The sequence below is a fragment of the Equus asinus genome, chromosome 21 (genome assembly GCF_041296235.1).
Source record: "Equus asinus isolate D_3611 breed Donkey chromosome 21, EquAss-T2T_v2, whole genome shotgun sequence".
In the NCBI taxonomy this organism is placed as follows: Eukaryota; Metazoa; Chordata; class Mammalia; order Perissodactyla; family Equidae; genus Equus; species Equus asinus.
This window is the reverse complement of record NC_091810.1, coordinates 47,824,704-47,842,968: the sequence shown is the minus strand read 5'-3', so window position 1 is coordinate 47,842,968 and position 18,265 is coordinate 47,824,704. Positions and strand designations below refer to the sequence as shown.

General features: G+C 52.6%; 2 protein-coding genes and 1 long non-coding RNA gene across 17 annotated transcripts in view; 2 read left to right on the top strand and 1 right to left on the bottom strand.

Annotated features, from left to right (window-relative positions):
* Positions 1 to 13,353, top strand: part of DOCK3 (dedicator of cytokinesis 3) — a 438,078-nt gene extending 424,725 nt beyond the window's left edge. For 8 of the 15 annotated variants that reach the window (XM_044754125.2, XM_044754132.2, XM_044754128.2 and 5 more), the window contains 5 exons: positions 4,087 to 4,205; positions 4,749 to 4,836; positions 8,716 to 8,838; positions 9,393 to 9,475; positions 10,314 to 13,353. In XM_044754125.2, the coding sequence (XP_044610060.2) occupies positions 4,087 to 4,205; positions 4,749 to 4,836; positions 8,716 to 8,838; positions 9,393 to 9,475; positions 10,314 to 10,823 (923 nt within the window). In that variant the 3' untranslated portion in view covers positions 10,824 to 13,353. Of the gene's footprint in view, positions 1 to 2,701; positions 2,902 to 4,086; positions 4,206 to 4,748; positions 4,837 to 8,715; positions 8,839 to 9,392; positions 9,476 to 10,313 lie in introns of those variants that run through there. The other 7 variants (XM_044754130.2, XM_044754126.2, XM_070493006.1 and 4 more) reach the window with 4 other exon arrangements.
* Positions 291 to 14,242, bottom strand: LOC123279284 (uncharacterized). Its single transcript, XR_006517229.2, has 3 exons — positions 14,029 to 14,242; positions 13,655 to 13,845; positions 291 to 2,485 (listed from the first exon to the last, which is right to left on the bottom strand). It is a non-coding gene; the product is annotated as an uncharacterized lncRNA (long non-coding RNA).
* Positions 14,226 to 18,020, top strand: MANF (mesencephalic astrocyte derived neurotrophic factor). Its single transcript, XM_014840543.3, has 4 exons — positions 14,226 to 14,561; positions 15,314 to 15,441; positions 16,215 to 16,356; positions 17,589 to 18,020. Exons 1-4 carry the CDS (start codon positions 14,477 to 14,479, stop codon positions 17,771 to 17,773), a joined length of 540 nt encoding a protein of 179 aa, XP_014696029.1. The 5' UTR covers positions 14,226 to 14,476; the 3' UTR covers positions 17,774 to 18,020.
* The last annotated feature ends 245 nt before the right edge of the window (positions 18,021 to 18,265 follow it).

Genomic DNA, 18,265 nt, shown 5'->3' with positions numbered 1-18,265 from the left:
ACTCTGACATTGTTCAGATACTTCCTCTAGGCTGTGCCTGGTACTCAGTGCCCTGGACAGAATGCCATCCGGGACCTCATAGGCTCGTTGTTACCTTCCAGCTAACCATTTACTGATCTCTGTTCACTCATCAAGCTTTTGCAAGTGCTCAGTGAGGAATCTGCGTGGCTCTTGCATCATCAGAGTTGAATAGAGAGATATTATTTTCTCCTCGTTTGGAAGTAATCCCTCTTTATTTCAAATGGCTTGGTTATCTATGGCTGCATAACAACCCCCCTGAAAACGTAGTAGCTTAAAACAACAATTTATTATCATCTCTCATGGTTCTGTGGGTTAACAGGGCTCATTGAGCGATTCTCACTTGCATTCTCTCATGAGCGTGTAGTCATATGTCACCTGGGGCTGGGATCATCTGATGGCTCAACTAGGCTAGACATCCAAGATGGCTCACTCACATGGCTGGCAGTTGATTGTGGCTATCAGCCAGGAGCTCAGCTTGGGCTATCAGCCTGAGTCCCTACATATGGCCTTTCCATGTGGCTTGGGCTTCTCACAGCATGCAGCTGATTTTCCCCAAAGCAAGTATTCCAAGAGACTCAGGCAGAAGCTGCAAGGCTACTTTTTACACAGTCTTGGAAGTCCCAGAATGTCCCTTTTGCCACATTCTCTTAGCTGGTCAAGTCACTAAGGCCAACTCAGATACCAGGGTGGGGAACGAGACTCCACCTGATGATGTGAGGAGTGGCATGTGTGTTTTGGGAGGGAAGGCATTGATGGTCACCGTCTCTGGAGACAAGCTATCGCAAGGGCCAAACTCCAGGTTATCATATATCGAGAGGCCAATAGAAGCCCCTTCCCTTCCCACAGTAGACATTAAGTCCACCAGTGGCCTTCCTCACCATGCCCATTAACACTCTCTGCTGTGGTCCCTGTTGCTTTGGAAACCTTCAAGATGAATGGGCTGCAAGGCATGTTAAGTAAACAAAATGGTGAAATAGAACTGGAAAGAAAGAATGGAATGGTGATAAGGGCAGAGGCAGTTAAGAAAGAGCAGGAAGTCACTTCTAGGCTACAACATCCATGCAGGCCCATCTGGAGAAAACTGTGAGCCCAGCATGTATCAGGCACAGTCTTAGGCCCTGTGAGAGAAGATAGAAGAATGTGACCCAGCATCATAGAGGAAGACTGATATTTTCAGATAAATGGGGTAGATGCAGTAGTAGATGCACTGGGCACAAAGAAGGAAAGGAGCAGTCCACTCTGTTTGGGGTTTATGTCTGGTGTTACAGGTGAGGGGAAGGCTTTCATGGAGAAGGTGTTGTGGAGGGTTCTTTGCATTTGAGTCACTTCCCCCACTCCCAGGAGTGGTCATGACACCAGTGGCCTCCCTCACCATGCCCATTGAAGCTCTCAGCTGTGGTCCCTGTTACTTTGGAAACCTTCAAGATAAACGGTTGGCAAGGCACAGTCTTAAACTCTTGTATGTTGGCAGCTCCCTCTGGTGGTCAAAAGACTGATCCGGGCCAGGAAACACAGGGATTGTGATTGATCCTCCTAGAATAACAGTCATCTGAGATTTGGTGGCTCTGGGGTTTACCAGACTACAACTCAAGTAGTTCAGAAGTCCTGTGACACAAAAGCTCTTGTGGTTGGTGAAGTGTTTTCATGAAAAGTAGTCATCATTCTCTCCTACCATGGGATTGGCTTCCCAGGGCAGAGGGCAGTGGAAGGGAAGTGAGATGGTAGAGTTGGAAAATTCACAATCCCTTTGTTATAGCACCAGAGGGCCTTCTGTGACAGACGCACATCCTCAGCAGAGCCCCTGGGGCCTGCAGGTTGCTGTCCCTCCATCCTAGCCCCCAAATATGTATCAGGATATTGGGTACACAGATCTGAGGTTGGCCTAGTGAGCCCGGCTGTGAGCTTCGTGAGGTCAGGGACTATGGCCAACCTAAGCAAGGCAGTATACCATGTTCCAACTGCGTGCCTGGTATGGAACGGGTATTAGGTATGAGTTTGATGTAACTGAGTTTGTGTAAAGGTGCTGTATCTCTTTCTTTTTTTGTTTTGTTTTTAAAAAGATTTTATTTTTCCTTTTTCTCCTCAAAGCCCCCCGGTACATAGTTGTATATTTTTAGTTGTGGGTCCTTCTAGTTGTGGCATGTGGGATGCTGCCTCAGCATGGCCTGATGAGCGGTGCCATGTCCACACCCAGGATCTGAACCGGTGAAACGCTGGGCTGCCAAAGCAGAGCACAGGAACTTAACCACTCGGCCACAGGGCTGGCCCCGATGTATCTCTTTCTTTGCCTGTTTCTGTGCATGCTAAGTGGAGGATATCCCGGTCCAGAGCTGTGACTTGCAGGGCTCAGGGAACATTTGGAGTTTCTTGCTGGGAAGGCACTATAGAAATCAGTTGGATTAGGAGCTCTTTTCTTTTTTTCTTTATATAGTCATTCTCTTGATGTTCCCTGAGAGCAAAAGTTCTAAAAGAAAACATTGAAATCTGTAAAGAAAATTACCATAGTAGCAATTCAAACCTAGTTTTTCCAAAAAGCATACTTTACTCATTCCCTTATGAATGAAGGATATTTTTATGACTAGGTCTTAAAAAGACCTTAAAGCCAGCCCTGAGGTTCTGCAAACAGGATCGCTTAGACCAGCTGTAGAAGAAGTTTACATAAATAATAATTGCATTACAGGTTTTTATTATACTGACTTCTTCAAAGTATTTAAGCCTCATCTTCTTGGACTACAATGAGTACCAGAGGAATCTCTCAAGGACTCCTGGGCAAGTTGGCTGCAGAATATCTTTTTAGTTGTGCTCTGATAGAGCCTGCACTGCACAGTCAAAGGAAGACCCCAGAGACCCTGGGTTTCAGGGCCACAGAGCCTCCGGAGCTGCAAGTTCACCTCTCAGATGGAGCCCAGCCTCACTAAGAGCACGCCACAGAGAGAGGTTTCAACCACTTGAGCCAGCGAGAGGCTGCCAGTGGACAAATAGGGGGCACTAGGGTTTAGGTAACCCTTGCATGAGGGGTCCAGGAGACCCCACTAGTTTTTCATGCACAATCTGGTGTCTGGCACAATGACTAGTGCCCATTTGGAGTGCGTTCCAAATTATCCATTCCCAGCGAAAGCCAGTAAGTTATTCTCACTCCTTCTGTGGAAGGTCCCCTCAAGGACCATGGATTGACAGGTTCCTGGGCCTATAGCTATGGTTTACTTTGATGGGGACCGGGCCATACCATATGTGGCGTGGTCTGGCCTCCATAACAGCTTCTTAGACCAGAGGAAGTCACCGCAGAGGCCTCACAAGAGAAGAATATGAACCAAGTCAACTCAAGAGCCTGGGTTAAAGACCCACAACTCCCATACTAGTGCCATGACCCCCGAGTTCACTGAAGGGCAAGTCTCAGAGTGAGAAACCCTGTAGAGCCACCTATATGCAGGGCCCTAGGCCCCAGCCTGTCTAGCTCTAGGGCTACAGTAGGATGGCCAGGAAGACAGAGGCCAGGTCTGGGGGCCTGGAATCTGGGAGGGAGAAACCTCTGGGAAAAGGTGGTATGGGGCCAACTGAGAACAAGGCCAGTGGTGTCTGGAGAAGGTAAGTGTGTAGAGACAAAGTGTCAAGTAAGAACTGTGCTGCTATGTTATCTGAGTGTTTCTGTTTCTGTGATGGCTTCTTTGCAAGCTGGTCTGTGCCCATGCCTGGGCCTCCTGAGAGAGCCCAGCATCCAGGCCATACCCATCTCCCAATAGTGCTGGGTGCAGGGGGCCGCTAGAGCCTGGTTCCACTCCTCAACTCTCCTCATGATCTGCCTCTGAGCATGGTGAGGGGACTCTGTCAGTGGGTGTGCATCACCCCAGTCTGCAGTATGTCTGCCTTGGCTGGGACACCAGGTGCAGCCCCCACAACCATCTAACCACCAGGCTCTGCTTCATTCCTCCTGTGCTTGCCAAGCTCATACTCACCCCAACTGCAAGGGAACACCTAACCTGGCTCCCTGGCCCCGAGGATGCTTGCCCGTTGGGCTCTCCATCTGTGGCTTGTCATCTGTGCGTGATTGTTCTCACTTGGTTACAGGCTCTCCCTCTCTGCCAGATAAGTACCGCCACGCCCGGGAAATGATGTTGCTGCTGCCCACACACCGGGACCGCCCAAGCAGTGCCATGTATCCAGCAGCCATCCTGGAGAATGGTCAGGTAGTACACCCAGCCTACTGGCTGCCCTCTGCTACAAGTGTGTTGGCCTAGACTTCCCTCATTGCATTTGCTAGGCTTTCTGCATTGTCTTACATCCCTCTCTCATTCTGCCATAAGACCCTCAGAAGGCTGCTGAGTTCCCAGATGGGGACTGCACTGAATCTGAGGACCAGCAATCCAGACAGAGTACAGTTGTGGGTAGAATGGCAGCAGAGTTGGAACCACATTGCCTGTGTGGCTCTCTGTCCTTCTGGTCAGCCTCCTGGACTCTGCATCCCTAAACAGTCTGGCAAAGGAAATTAGTTCTTTCCTGTCCTGAGAAAGCAGTGCTGGGCATGGGTCTGGAGGATGGCCTTCTTGGACCATCTGGACAGTCTTCCTACAGCTGGCCTGAAGTTCTCAACACATCTCACGCATGAGCCGTACCGCTGCTTTGAGTTCCCCATCTGATCTTGGAATGTCCTGCCTCCTGTAGCCCACAACACTGCCCCCAAGGTGTAACTGGTTGTTTTAACCCTCTTTGATGTTTTCTCCTTTCCTCAGCTGCCAAATTTCCAGCGGGCCCTGTTCCAGCAAGTGGTCGGAGCCTGCAAACCCTGCAGTGATCCCAATCTGTCTGTGGCTGAAAAAGGTATTGTTCCCCTTCCCTGGCAGCCTTCCCCCATGTCTGTCCCCATCCTGAGCATCTGACCCTTGTCCCTGGGCACCAGCTAGCCAAGGCTGAGCCATACTCCAATACCTAGGCCTGTCTATCTGTCCAGAGTCCTGACCAATTCCTATGCTCACTGCTAAACCCACATCTGGCTTGATGCCGAGGTTTGGATCCTGTTAGTTTGGATCCTAGTTTGTATCTCTCCCTCCCAGGACCCACCCTCAGAGAGGCCCCAGCTGCCACCTGCCCCGAGCCCACCTTTATGAAAACTCAGGCTGCTATGTGCAAACCGTGGGCAACTACTCCCCTGGGATCCTCCCAACCAGCCCCAGAATTCAGCAGGCCCTGTGCCCCCTTTGGTCTTTGTCAACTTGAGCCCTCAGGGACCTCTCCTTGTTGTTCAGAACAGGTCTGCTGCCCAGCAAGCCCCAAGAAGAATGGGAAGGACAGGCCATGGCAAAGTGAATTTCCCAGAGACGGCCCTCTCCAAGGGAAGTCCTGGGTACCCCTAAGGGAGTCCAGTCCTCCTGTATTCACTCTGGCCAGCAGCTGCTTTGAGTCCATCTTATACATTGCCAGCCCATCCAACTATACCATGAGACTGGGCAATCCTTAGAACAGAGGCTGTTTGGATAGTGGAGTTTACCCTATGTTCTGCTCCAACAAGCTGATGGAAGAACCAGGCTCAGACCCAAAGACCCAGACATGGAGACCTGAGTTAATTTTAACACAGAGCAATACCTATATGGGACTATGCTAAACCTATCTGCCACACCAGAACCTGGTCCCGTATCATTCCCTCTCCTTGTAGGTTCCTCTCGCCTCTCTTCCATCTGTTGGAGTTTAGGGTACACTCAGTCCCCAACAATGCGACCTGTTCCCATAAGAACATATGGGAACTGCCCACCAAGGGCATGGGAACCTGCTCCCATGTTCCCATACCAACATGTCCCTCCAAGCTGTTGTCATTGCATCTCCTCACTAAGTGCTGTGTGCTGTCCCCACTGTCACTGTTCCTCCCTTGCTCATTACAGAGGACGTGTCTCTGTATCCTCTTTACGAGACCAAATACTGAGTGCATGACCTCAGTGCCTAGTCGGCATTGGTGCCGGGTGCTCAACCACAAAGGGCATGGAAATTCTGACTGAAGATGCTTTCCTAGCCTCAAGATTGCACATCCCAAAAACATGTGGCTTACCTGGACCCCCCTGCACCTGTGCCCCCAAACAAAGTGCCCTTTTAGCCTCAAGGGCCAGAATCATCAGTGGCTTTTCTTCACCTGAGATGTGGAGCAATCTGAAAACCAGCCAAGAGCACAGACAGGCTCAGAGCTCCAGTGGGTGCTGGTGACCAGACCAGGACCCTAAGCCAACTGGACACAGAAGAGCCTCAGGCCACAGACCACGTTGCAGCAAGAAGCTGGACACGCACCCCCAGGTGTCGAAGGAAAGACAGTTGTCTCAGAACAGAAGCTGAGCCCAGAGCAAGCATGTCCACACGACAAGGCCAGTGCTTTAGTGGGCAGCAAATTAGACATTTACATAGTGGGAACACATAGGCCAGAGTAATAACTCCCTAAGTCTCTACCTGGATCCTTCAGGACAGGAACTGTACATACTTGTCACCATTCTCTTGTTATCAGGATCCTGAGTTCCACAAGGACTCTACTTCTTATTTGCAAGTATCTTTCTTTGCCAGGCAGTGATTCCTAGACCAGGCAAGCCTGCCCTCAGGGCTATGGGCTATGCACTAGGGACCTCAGGCCAGTGCTGGGCCATTGTAAACAGAGAGAGAGAAATGGCCAGAACACAGTGGGGATTGCCCCTCTTCTCCTAGAATAAGTCACTCTATCTTATATTTTCCCTTAGCCCCAATGCACTTGTGCTGCACTGCAAAGGTCCACCAGCCACATTGCTCACAAACATCAGGCTGTGGGGCGAGCTTGATGATTTCTGGTTCACATGGAGTGGCTCAGGCAGGCACTCTGTAAACCAGTGCAGCCTTGTCAGCTTTCTTCCACCATAGCCTTCCTGCCTGCAAGTTCCTTTGGTCCCTTGTGGGTAAACTTTTGCAGCCCCACAATTCTTCTAGGGCCTAAATATGCAGGTGAGATCTTGAGCTGTCAGAACCCCTTTGGGGAAGCTGCCCAGACCTACCTCCTAGCTTCTTATTCCCTGAAATTTGGTGGCTTTTTATGGAGATGGACCTTTTCTTTTTGGAGAGGGGAAGCTTCAGTGCTGAGGACCAGGCAGCTCATGCCACATCTTGAGGAAAGCCTGCATGAGAGTGGACCTGTCCTGATCTTGGGGTGGCTCAGGCTCTCTGAGGAGGCCTTCTGTTGGAATCCACCTGATGCTTATCAGATTCAGAATTCTTTCCTCACTTCAGATGACAGCTGAGTGCCTGCCCACCCAATCACTGCTACACCCTCCCTCCTGTCACCAGCCATCAACCATCCCATGAGACTGAGCAATCTTCCTTAGAATTGAGACTGTTTAGATAGTGGAGTTCTACCATATTTTCTGCTGCAAGCCCACGCCAGTTCCTGACCAATGAGGAGGAAGAGGATGGACGTCACATCTTCGTCACCTGGACCATGTGGGGCCCAGCCCCTCCTGGCCACATCCTCCTCAAAGGCTAGACTCCAGCTTCTCCCCTTCCAGAGCCTTCTCAGGCTCTCTTTAACTATGACTGCCTCGGAATACGGCTAGGCCCCTGGATTGTGAGCTGCTTCCCTGCTGCTGACAGCCCAAAAAGGAGTTTTGCTTGCCTAGTTCATCAGAGAAAGGGCGTATTTCTTCTTGGTGGTATTTGTTCTCCAGGAGGAGTTGGCCAACAGGATTCACATGTCCCCTGCTGCTCCTGCAGTGGCACCCTCATATCCCAAAGTCCAGCCATTCTTCCTCTCCTGTCCCCTCCTGCAAAGTAGCTTACCCCAGCTTTGGCCAAGGGGCCAGTATTCTGGCACTGGACTCTTTCCTTAGCATAGGTGGACACTCCATGTTCCCCTTTGTCCAGGACCCCCTCTACCCTGCATCCATGATATGTGAATCCTAGGAACTGGGCCTCTCTACATGCCCAAAAGCACCCATGGGCTTCACAGCCCTGCCTCCTCTTGGGAAGTAGCAGGTCCAGCTGGACCTGGACCACAACACCTGGGCTTTATACTCTTTTCTCCAGTGGGCAAAGCGAATAAGAGTCCTCACCTAGAAAAACCCCCTGTGTATCCCAAACCCAGCCGGTGGGCACAGAAGAAATGGAAATAGGCGAAGCTTGTATGTTACCACAGGCCCTTTGTCAGGGCAGCTTCTGCCCATTCCCTGGCCATGCACCAGCTCTAGGAGGCAGTCTCTGCCTCCTGCCCATCCTGCTCTCTGCTTTTCCCATTGGGCTGGGGCAGTAGGAGGGCCCTGACTCTTGACTTTGGTGAAAACCTCTGTGGCCTGTGCTCTCTCTGTATTCTCAGTCTCATCAACCTGTTCCACTCTCCTCTTTTCACCTCTTCTCTTCTCTTCTCCTCCTGGCAAATTCTGGAGGCTGCAGATGTTTACTCCTTGCTGCACTTTGTCAGCTTGCCTCATCCTGAGTACTCTTCAACATCAGTTCACTCTGTTGCCATCCTCTTAAGCGGCTTCTATCCCTGGCCACTCTCCACTGTGGGTCACAGTGTCTTGCTTAGCCAATGTTTTTTTGTCCTACAGGCTGGCATGCCACCCCCACATGTTCTGGGTACATAGTGCACACCTGGAGAAGCCATATGCTATGGAGAAGCATATGGAGAAGCCCATAGAATGGGCTTCTCCCAGAGGGTGGCTCAAGAAGTAACCTCCCTTCATGCCATCTGTTTCCACCCTTCAGCGGTGCCAGCAGCCCCCAGCAGCTGGAGCCTGGATAGCGGAGCCCGAGAGGCCCAGCCTTTCCTGTCTGCCCACACGGGGTGCATCCTGGCCCCCCCAGTGCCTCCCCGAAGCCTGCTGCATGGTAAGAAGACCTCCAGCGGGTCCCCCAGATAGTCCCTGGTCTCAGACTCTGCTCAGGGGCAAGGGCAGCAGCCCTCAAGGCTGAGAAGATGGGCCATTCTCTGGGCTGACTCAGTGAAGGAAAATACATCCCAGCCACAGAAAGGATCCTGCTGGGCTTTGGGGTCAGTGAGGTTTCTGAGTACAGCAGGTAAACTCAGTGAGGCCCTCCCAACCAGGAAGGCTGAAGACAACAGAACTGACTGTGCCAAGCCCAATACTCATCAGCCTGTCATCGCCCAGCAGCGGGCTAGAGAGCCACCACTGCCTGTGACCTGTTGTTCCATGGGCTCTGATGCACTCAACTTTCTTGACCTTCTGTGTGGCGTAGGTGTCTTTTACTCCAGCAGCCTATGTTTTGGAGAACTTTGATGAAGAGAGGTTTTTCTGTGGCCTTCAATGCTGAGAGGTCCCCAGGAGACTCTTCCCACACCTGCCCAGTTGGCCCAGCAAAATGTGCTGGCATGCAGCCCAAGAGTGGCCCCAGCTTAGGCTCTGGTTCTGTTCCCTTTGCAGGTCATTACTCCTTACACTTTGACGCCTTCCACCACCCCTTGGGTGACACCCCCCCGGCCCTCCCTGCCCGGACCCTGCGCAAGGTAATGTACTGAAGTGACACCCCAACAAGCTGTGAGATGAGCCATCTTGTCTGCTCTGGAATCACCCCTGGGGTCTACAGAAAGAACCTGAGCCCTCCCCTGTTCCTCTGTCCCTGAGAGCCAAGCCCAGCAGAAGCTGGGGATGGCCAGAACCACACTTGGGATGCAGATGACCAATGTGTCCTGCAACAAATGCAATGGGGACAGGGAGGTCAGAGGGTCCTGGAGACAACAACACACAGCACCTGGAGTGTGTAGGCAATAAGCAGTGGGAAGCCGGGGGACTCTGCCAACACCATGAGGTATCAACACACCACAGTTCAAGAGGTAAAGATACGGTCCTGTGGTCCATTATAGAGCATTTTAAACTAGAGTCCAGTCAAGTACGAAGTATCAGGCACCAAAGCTTAAATAATGAAAAACTTATTAATTCTTCTGCAAATTGGAAAAGACTGACTCTATCACAGATTTTAGCAGCAAAATGCACTCATCTGGCCCATGGCCCACTAGCGTACTTTCTGGCCTGACGACCCAGCCCTTCTGTCAGTACCCTAGAGCCACATCCAACAGCCTGGGACCTGGTTCCAGGGGGCATAAATGCCCAGCAGCCAGGGCAGGGCCATTTATTGGCCCATAGAAATGCAGGTGATTCTGGGGCTCCACTGGCTTGCTGGGGACCGCAGGAAGGTGGGGGGCTGCTGCTGAATAAACAAGAACCATGCGGTTGATGAGAGTTAAAGTTCATTAATAAGCAGAATCCTGGTCTTCTCTTTGCATGGTGGGCCAGTCAGCCTATCTGGAGAGAAAGATTCTAACATGCCTACCCTTTCTTTTGCAGTCTCCCCTCCACCCTATCCCAGCCTCCCCCACGAGCCCCCAGTCGGGCCTGGACGGCAGTAACTCTACACTGTCCGGCAGTGCTAGCAGTGGTGTGTCCTCCCTGAGCGAGAGTAACTTTGGGCATTCCTCGGAGGCCCCACCTCGCACCGACACCATGGACTCCATGCCAAGCCAAGCCTGGAACGCTGATGAAGATCTTGAGCCACCCTACCTCCCTGTCCACTACAGCCTCTCCGAGTCTGCCGTCCTTGACTCCATCAAGGCCCAGCCGTGTCGAAGCCACTCAGCCCCAGGATGCGTCATCCCTCAGGACCCTATGGACCCACCTGCGCTGCCACCCAAGCCCTACCATCCCCGCCTGCCGGCCCTGGAGCACGACGAGGGTGTGCTGCTGCGGGAAGAGGCCGAGAGGCCTCGGGGCCTGCACCGCAAGGCCTCACTGCCTCCTGGGAGCGTCAAGGAAGAGCAGGCCCGCATGGCCTGGGAACATGGCCGAGGAGAACAGTGAGGGGCAGAGAGGCGGCTGGGATGCCGCCCTCGGTGAGCAGCTTGCCCAACTACTCCAGGTCTGAAATCCAAGTCCCCCCCCAGGGAGCCAGAAGAGGCCTGGCACTCAGGAGAGAACCACCCCGAGTCTACGTTCTACTGCCGTGAACTCATGTGTTGCCGTGTCCAGAGGCCTCAGCAGCATGAAGGGTTGTGGCTTCTTTTTATTTCATTTTCTACCTTTCTATTTCTATGAGTTTTCTTTCTTTCGTGCAGTAGATGCTTTCTTCCTCCTGCAGTTCCAGACCACGTGGAGCTATATGGAGATATTGCACAGACAGAATTGCTTTGCAGCTCTGCAGGGCCTGGGGGTAGGAGCCCAAGCCCTGCCTCCAGGGTAGAGATGCACAGAATGGAAATTGCACTAGGGACCTCTTCCTTTGCTATGTGGACAAGAGCTCATGGTTGTATTCAGGGATTGCAAGGCCCATGTGGACTACATGTCACAGGTGGACAAGGGGACTACGAGCCTTTTTGCACAAATGCCCACCTGCCCACTCTTCCATCCAGGTGTGTGCAACTGAGGGGATGGCTGGGCCAACCTGCCAGCTCAAGCATGTGACCTGGCCTAGCTGCACGCCCAGGGCACACTGCCAGGCTTCCATGGGCCAGCCCTGCCTCCTACTCTACCTTGGATTTTTCCCTCCATCACTTTTATTTCTGACCATTTGCTCCCCCACTCTCAATACACCTCACGTCCTGCAGGAGCCTCCTTGGCAAATGGATCTGCAAAGGTTATCTCCCATCCTGTGGGGTTTGAGTGAGGGTGTAGAGCCAGAGGGACTACCTTAACCACCTTTTCCCCAGGGCCCAGGAGGCTATGTGTTGAGAGATGAGCTGGTATAGGAGTGAGGCTGGGGTGTGGCAGGGGCCAGAAATCCTCTGAGCTTTCAGAAGTGGCCAGAATGCCTGTCATGCAGCTCCTGAATCAGGGATTTTCAGCACTACCTCCGAGCAGTGGGGTTGGCTGCCCAGCCAGGCTACCAAGCCTTGAGGACTTGTGGTCAGGGTCAGCAAGCTCCTGGGTAAAGAGAGTAAGGAGTTTCTCCTTTTGGAAGCAGAGAGCCACACCAGTTGAATTATCCTTTCCAAGTGGCCAAGTGCAGAGGCCCCTCTCCAGGCCTGTGGGACCACCACTCAGGGTTCAGGGCAGGCAGGAGGGCAGTTTTTCCAGCTTCCCCAGTCTGTTGGGCAGAGCGCAGTGGTGTCTTTATAGGAAACTTTTTCAGATCAGGGCACTGATTTTCCTCTTGGTTTATTATTTGGGAGAACAGAGTGGGGTAGTAATGGTCTTTTACCAGGGTGCTTCTAGGTTACTTTAAAAAAAGTCTACAAAATATTTTTTTCTTCCATTTGCGTGAGTTCATAATTTTGATGGTCACAAGACTGGCTTCTCCTTGTTGAGCTGGTATGTTCTCCCCTAGTTCCTCTTCTGCTGGCCTGTCTGAGCTCCACGGCCAGGCCCTGGGACCTGATCCCCCAGCCCTTTCCCACACCCCCCTTTCCAAACAGACAAGGCCATGGTCAAGGTGTTTTTCTCTTGAAAAGAAATGCCAGCTTGTTTAACAGGAATGCCAGCAAGTGACCAATTAGGAAAGATGGAGGACCACATTACTTTCAGGGCATCTGGGGGCATTTATCAGTAGTATTTGGGGGTCATTTCTATACTGTAATGTTGACTCCAGGCAGAGTGGATCAGTCTTGGCAGCACCAGCCTCGGAGGACAGGCCTGGACTATCTGGTATTCACAAGTGTCAGAGGGTCTGGGGCTAGCTTTGGATTTGATTGTTAGGTAGAAGGGCACATTTAGATTTTAGCGCACTTCTGAACCTCAAGCCCTGGACAAGGCAGTCATCACATAAGAACATCTCCCTTCTCCACCTGGTGGCTCTGGAGGGTAGGGAGGGGAGTGTAGGTTCCTCTGGCCTTGCTTTAAGCAAGGTGAGCCAGGTTCATTTTCCCTACCTAGATGAAAAAGACATCCTCCAAATCCCTTTTGTTGGAGAATCAGCCAGTCTGAGGGGAAGTGGGAGGCCAGAGATAAGAGTCCTCTGAAAAGATGGTGAAATACTGATTTTCATTCTTTCAAGCTTATTTGTAAATACCTATTTGAATGCTGTGTATTTGTACAGGAATTTGAGCAAAAAATGTATAGAGTGTGATGTCCAATTGGTATTCAGCCCTATAAATGTGTTTTTAACCTCTGGCATTCTGTGCTTATTTAAAATAAGAAAACTTCTAACCATTTCTTTTGTGTATTTATGTTTTAAAAAAAAGTGATTTAAAAATGATCTTACCTGTACCAGAAAGCAAAGTTAAAAAAATTTGTACTAGTGTCCCAAGAGGTATTTTACTGTATATATTGTGCTAGCATGTTCTAAATCCAACAAATAATGTGAATTTTAGATGTAAATATCTGCCACTTGATTTTTCCCCCTTTCCCCACTCCTTTGACTGCTGTGATGTGAATTAAAGATGAATACTTGACACTGATCTACTGAATTTACTGAATGGGAACAGCACAGGTGCCCCTCTCCAACCCTGGTCGCTGGGCTCCAAGCCCTTTTAGCCCCGTAGAAATCTTTTCTACACTGAGCCCAGCCAGCCTTTCCCACGTTCTACCTTCCGGGACAGGAAGCTAAGCCTTGCACTTGAAAGGAAGGCAGCCAAAGGCCCCGAGCGCTCAGCAGGGAGGCAGGAGGCGGCGGGCCAGCCAACTCGGCGAGGCTTCCGGAGCTTGTGAGGAAATGTGGGACTCTTCCAAGAGTAGGGGAAAAACCTAAACCCCCTTACCTCCCCACTGCGAGGCGGGACGGCTCTGATCCCACAGCCACGGCACCTAGCCCGGGCGCTTCCCTGGGTCTAGGAGGGCAGCACGGACGTGAGCCCTTCCGGTGGGAGGTCCTCCAGCCCAGAGTCTGCAGGTCTTCTCCCGTGCCAGACGAGCTCCTGTCAGCCGGGGTTCAAGCGGGTGGGCGCCTGAGCTGATGGGAAAGTCCGGGCCGGGTCAGCAAGCCTCGCAGACGCTCCTCCAGGGCTGGTTCCCCCCGCCCACGTGATCGCTTAAAAAAAGAAAAAGGAGAGAAACCTCTCCGGAGCTTTGCCTGCGGCTGGCCGCCCACCCTGCCGGCCCTGTTGGGTCGCGGCTGGCCCCCAGAACCCCTCACCTTTCCGGGGCGGGGCCCTGGGCGGGGTTTTGCGGACAGGTGTGGGGCCCGCAACGGCGGACACGCGGGACAATTCAGCATGCGCGGGCAGCGTCGCAATACCACTCCAGCCCGCGGCGCCCGGCCACGGCCAAAGCTGCTGCCCCTACCCAAGATGGCGGGCCTTACCGCTTCCGCCGCCTCAGCCGCCGCTTCCTGCGGCCGGCCCTGGTTCAATCCGCGGCCGACAACTGTCTAGGGCCCGGGGCGGTGACGCCACCAGCCAATGGGGGAGGGCAGCGTGGAGCCGGCCGTCTGGGCTCTGGGGCGCGTGGACCAATGAGGGTGCGGCGTGTGGGAGGGTGCGGGGATCTCCCGCCAATGGGGCGCTACGGCGCGCGGCCGGGGCCTGGAGGCAACGCAGCGCGGCGGGCGCGGTTCAGTCGGGAGGCGGCGGCGGCGGCGGAGGATGTGGGCCACGCACGGGCTGGCGGTGGCGGTGGCGTTGAGCGTGCTGCCGGGCAGTCGGTCGCTGCGACCCGGCGACTGCGAAGGTGCGGTGGGGCCGGGGTCCGCGCGCTGTGGTTGGCGTGGCGGCGGCGCTGAGCCCAACCAAGCCCGGAGCGGCCGAGAGGCCGGGGCTGGAGCGGGCGGGGGCGGCGGCTGTCCCCCGCGGGGTCCGTCCGATGAGGGCCAGAGGCCGGGCCTAGAAGACGTTTCCTGGGCCTAGAAAACATTGGTCCGACGAGGAAAAGTCGGGACTAGGTGATGCTGAAAACTTGGCCGGAAATTGAGATAACGCCGGAGTTTTTGTCCCTTCCCATCACTGGGCAGAGGCTCTCGGGAGCGGCCCTGGCCCGGGTCGGCAATCCTGAGGGCCGGCCGTGGGCACCGCTACGGGTCTGGTCGGGTTGCGAAGCCGCACGTCGGGGTTCGATGTTATATTTGGAAATGGGCAGCATTTGGATCGTTTTTCTCTTTGGCCTCCAGTTTGTCTCTTTATGAGGTCACAGTGAGTCCATCTCAAGGACACGTGTTCAGTCTTGGCTGAAACTTTATGGAAGGAGCAGGGAGGGGTTTGTGGGTCATTGGGTGATGCTCGTTCCCCGCATGCCCTGGGTGTAGCAGGGAACCGCAGCAACCTGGAGCTAGGTTCTGTCCACCTCTGGGCACCTGAGAAAAACCGGTGATGGAAAAACTCACCTCTCTCTGTGTCTCCTATTAAATTTGCTGACGGAGTTCCCTCCTGGTGGATTGGGGTGCAACTTGGTGATTGCTGAGCATCTTCCTTCCCTTTCTTTTCCAGTGTGTATTTCCTACCTGGGAAGGTTTTACCAGGACCTCAAAAACAGAGATGTCACATTCTCACCAGCTTCTGTTGAAAAAGAACTTACAAAGTTCTGCCGTGAAGCAAGAGGCAAAGAGAATCGGTTGGTGAGTAGCTGGTGACCCTCCCCAGCTGGCCTTGGTCCCTGTATAAAAAGTACTGCCCTCTTGTCTATTCAGGAGGCCAGCTGTCTGTCAGTGAACTAATGTGGGACTAAAGTGCTTTCATATATTCTGCAGTTGTGATGTCTTTCATTCTGTTAGTATTGATTAAGCACATACTGTGTGCTGGGCACTGGGAGTATTAGGAGAGAGAAATGACAGTCGGACAGACAAAAGATGCAGTGGGATGGGTAACACGAAAAAATGGACCCAGATGGTATGGTAGAGAGGGCAGGTGCTGATTTAGACAGAGTAGTCAAGAATTTCTCTGAGGAAGGGCCATCATTGTGGTGGGGAAAGAGTCCCAGGCAGAGGGAACAGCCGGTGTGAGTGCCCAGGGCCAGAATGAGTTTGGCATGTGTGAGGACAGACGAAGATAAGTGTGCACAGAGCAGTCCAGGGCTCAACTGCAGACAAGAACCCTAATGAAATGGTGGCTTTTGTAGCTTTAATTTCCTGGCAGTCTCTGGTTTGTCTGTCTCTGTTTAAAGGTTTGAACCCTGGTGACTCTCAAACTCATCTTGTAGCTGTCAGCTCTGGGACTAAGCATGTATTAAGAGCCCAGGGTTTACACTGATTGAATCTGATGGCCAGTACAGGCAGGGCATGGAAAAACGAGGCCCTGGCAGAGAAGGAAGATGTTTTGAGATGTTAGTATGTTTGGGAGGAGATGGCTCGCGAGTGGAACCTCCTGAAGCCACTGTCCTTTCTTGCTGCAGTGCTACTACATTGGGGCCACAGATGATGCAGCCACCAAGATCATCAATGAGGTGTCAAAGCCCCTGGCCCACCACATCCCTGTGGAGAAGATCTGTGAGAAGCTCAAGAAGAAGGACAGCCAGATCTGTGAGCTAAAGTATGGTGCGTGTGGCCAGGCCTTATTTAACACACATTGTGCCTCCTCTGTGCTCAGGCATTATGGCATTTACTTTCCAGCTGAGAGAGGCAGGGGATAAACTAAAGCCGTCAGGAGTGAGTTATATAGCATGGTAGATAGTGCTAAAAAGGGGCAGGAGGGGGGACCGGAGCACAGATCTGGCACCATGGTGGGTAGAGGTCAAAATAGGCCTCAGACTTTGAAGGAGGAAGGAGATTAGCCAAGAGGACATTTAATGGAAAAGCATTCCAGGCAGAGGAAGTAGGCAGTGCAAAGGCAGCCAGGGGCGTGACAGGTGGGCAGGCAGGTCACAGAGGGCCTTGTAGATTGGTGAAGATTTGGCTTTTAGTCTGAGTGAAGTTGGGAACGTTAGTTTTTGAGCAGAGAATGGATGTGGTCTGACTTGGGTTTAACACTCTCTTGTCCTGGCTGCAAGCTCTCAAGGCCCAGCAATCTTTATTATTTTGAAAAGAAATGCTGTGTCCAGACAGGCAAGCTTGAGAGTTTTGGGCACTGCAGCATCTCTCTGGCTGAATAGGTCTCTAGTGGAAAAAATAGTCCAGGTCTTCAGAAGGAGTCAGGGCCAGAAATAGTTGTCCTCTTCTGTAAAATGTAAACAGCACCAACATATTTTATTGTGACTTGGGTGTCCAGGAGCCTGCGCTCCCCCACTTGTGTCAAGGATGCCTGGGCTTCTGAGAGTGATCCTGGGACAGGTACAGTTGGCTCGAGGTCTCTCTAGTCACAACTGGTTATGGAGAGTAAGCTCCTGGCTCAAGGGCCTGACCAGGACCTGTGTTGGGAAATTGGGGCTAGGGGTCTGTCTGCTGTGTCACCCTGGAGTTGTCATTCTACAGTCACTTGACCTCTACTGTGACTATTTTAAGAGGCACTTGAGGGAGTAGGAGCTACATTCCTCTTGTAAGGTTCCTTGCGGCCTTCATCCCTGTCCCTGGCGACACTGCGTATCTCTGGTGGACACCGCCAGCATGAGACCCACCCCCCTGGTGAAGGTTCCTGGGCCAGTTCCCCGTATTGGGGGCAGTGGACACTAACACACCTGGGTGTGTCTGGATGTGTCTCGCCCCCCGTACGACCACTAGGGCTGCTTGTTTTAAGGGGTGATGTGGCTGTGCAGGGGTGATCCAACCTGGGACTGTTGGGGGTCCATGGCCGCTCCCACCCAGCTCTTTGCTCTCCCTTTTCTCTCCTCCAGACAAGCAGATCGACCTGAGCACAGTGGACCTGAAGAAGCTCCGAGTTAAAGAGCTAAAGAAGATCCTGGATGACTGGGGGGAGACGTGCAAAGGCTGTGCAGAGAAGTCTGACTACATCCGGAAGATTAATGAACTGATGCCTAAATACGCCCCTAAGGCAGCCAGTTCCCGGACTGATTTGTAGTCTGCCTGACCCCTGCCGCACCTGAGGGAAAAACAGTTCATCTGGGTCTTCCCCAAACAGCCTTTTTGTAATTTATTTTTTAGGCCGGCTCCTGACAATGTCAGGTGTGAAGCCTGGAGCTTTCCTGATGATGCTGGCTCCACAGCGCCCCCGTGGGGGGATTCACTTCGTTCTGTTGCTGGTTTACTCTAGGACTTCAAAGTGTGTCTGGGATTTTTTTATTAAAGGAAGAAAATTTCTAGCTGTCCTTGGAGAATTAAAGTGAATACTCAAACAGGGTTTTACCTCTGATGAAGATCCCACCGGTTTATGCGTCGCAGTTTACAAAGAGTTTTCAGGTATATTCACATTTGTCCCTCAACTGCCAGTGCTGAAGATACCAGGGCTGGACCAGGGGCTGAGGCCTGTGGGGTTGTGCAGGACTCGGGGGAGCCTGGGAGAAGGCTGGGCTTGATACCCAACCCTGCAGTGACTGTCTCACCCACAGGAGGG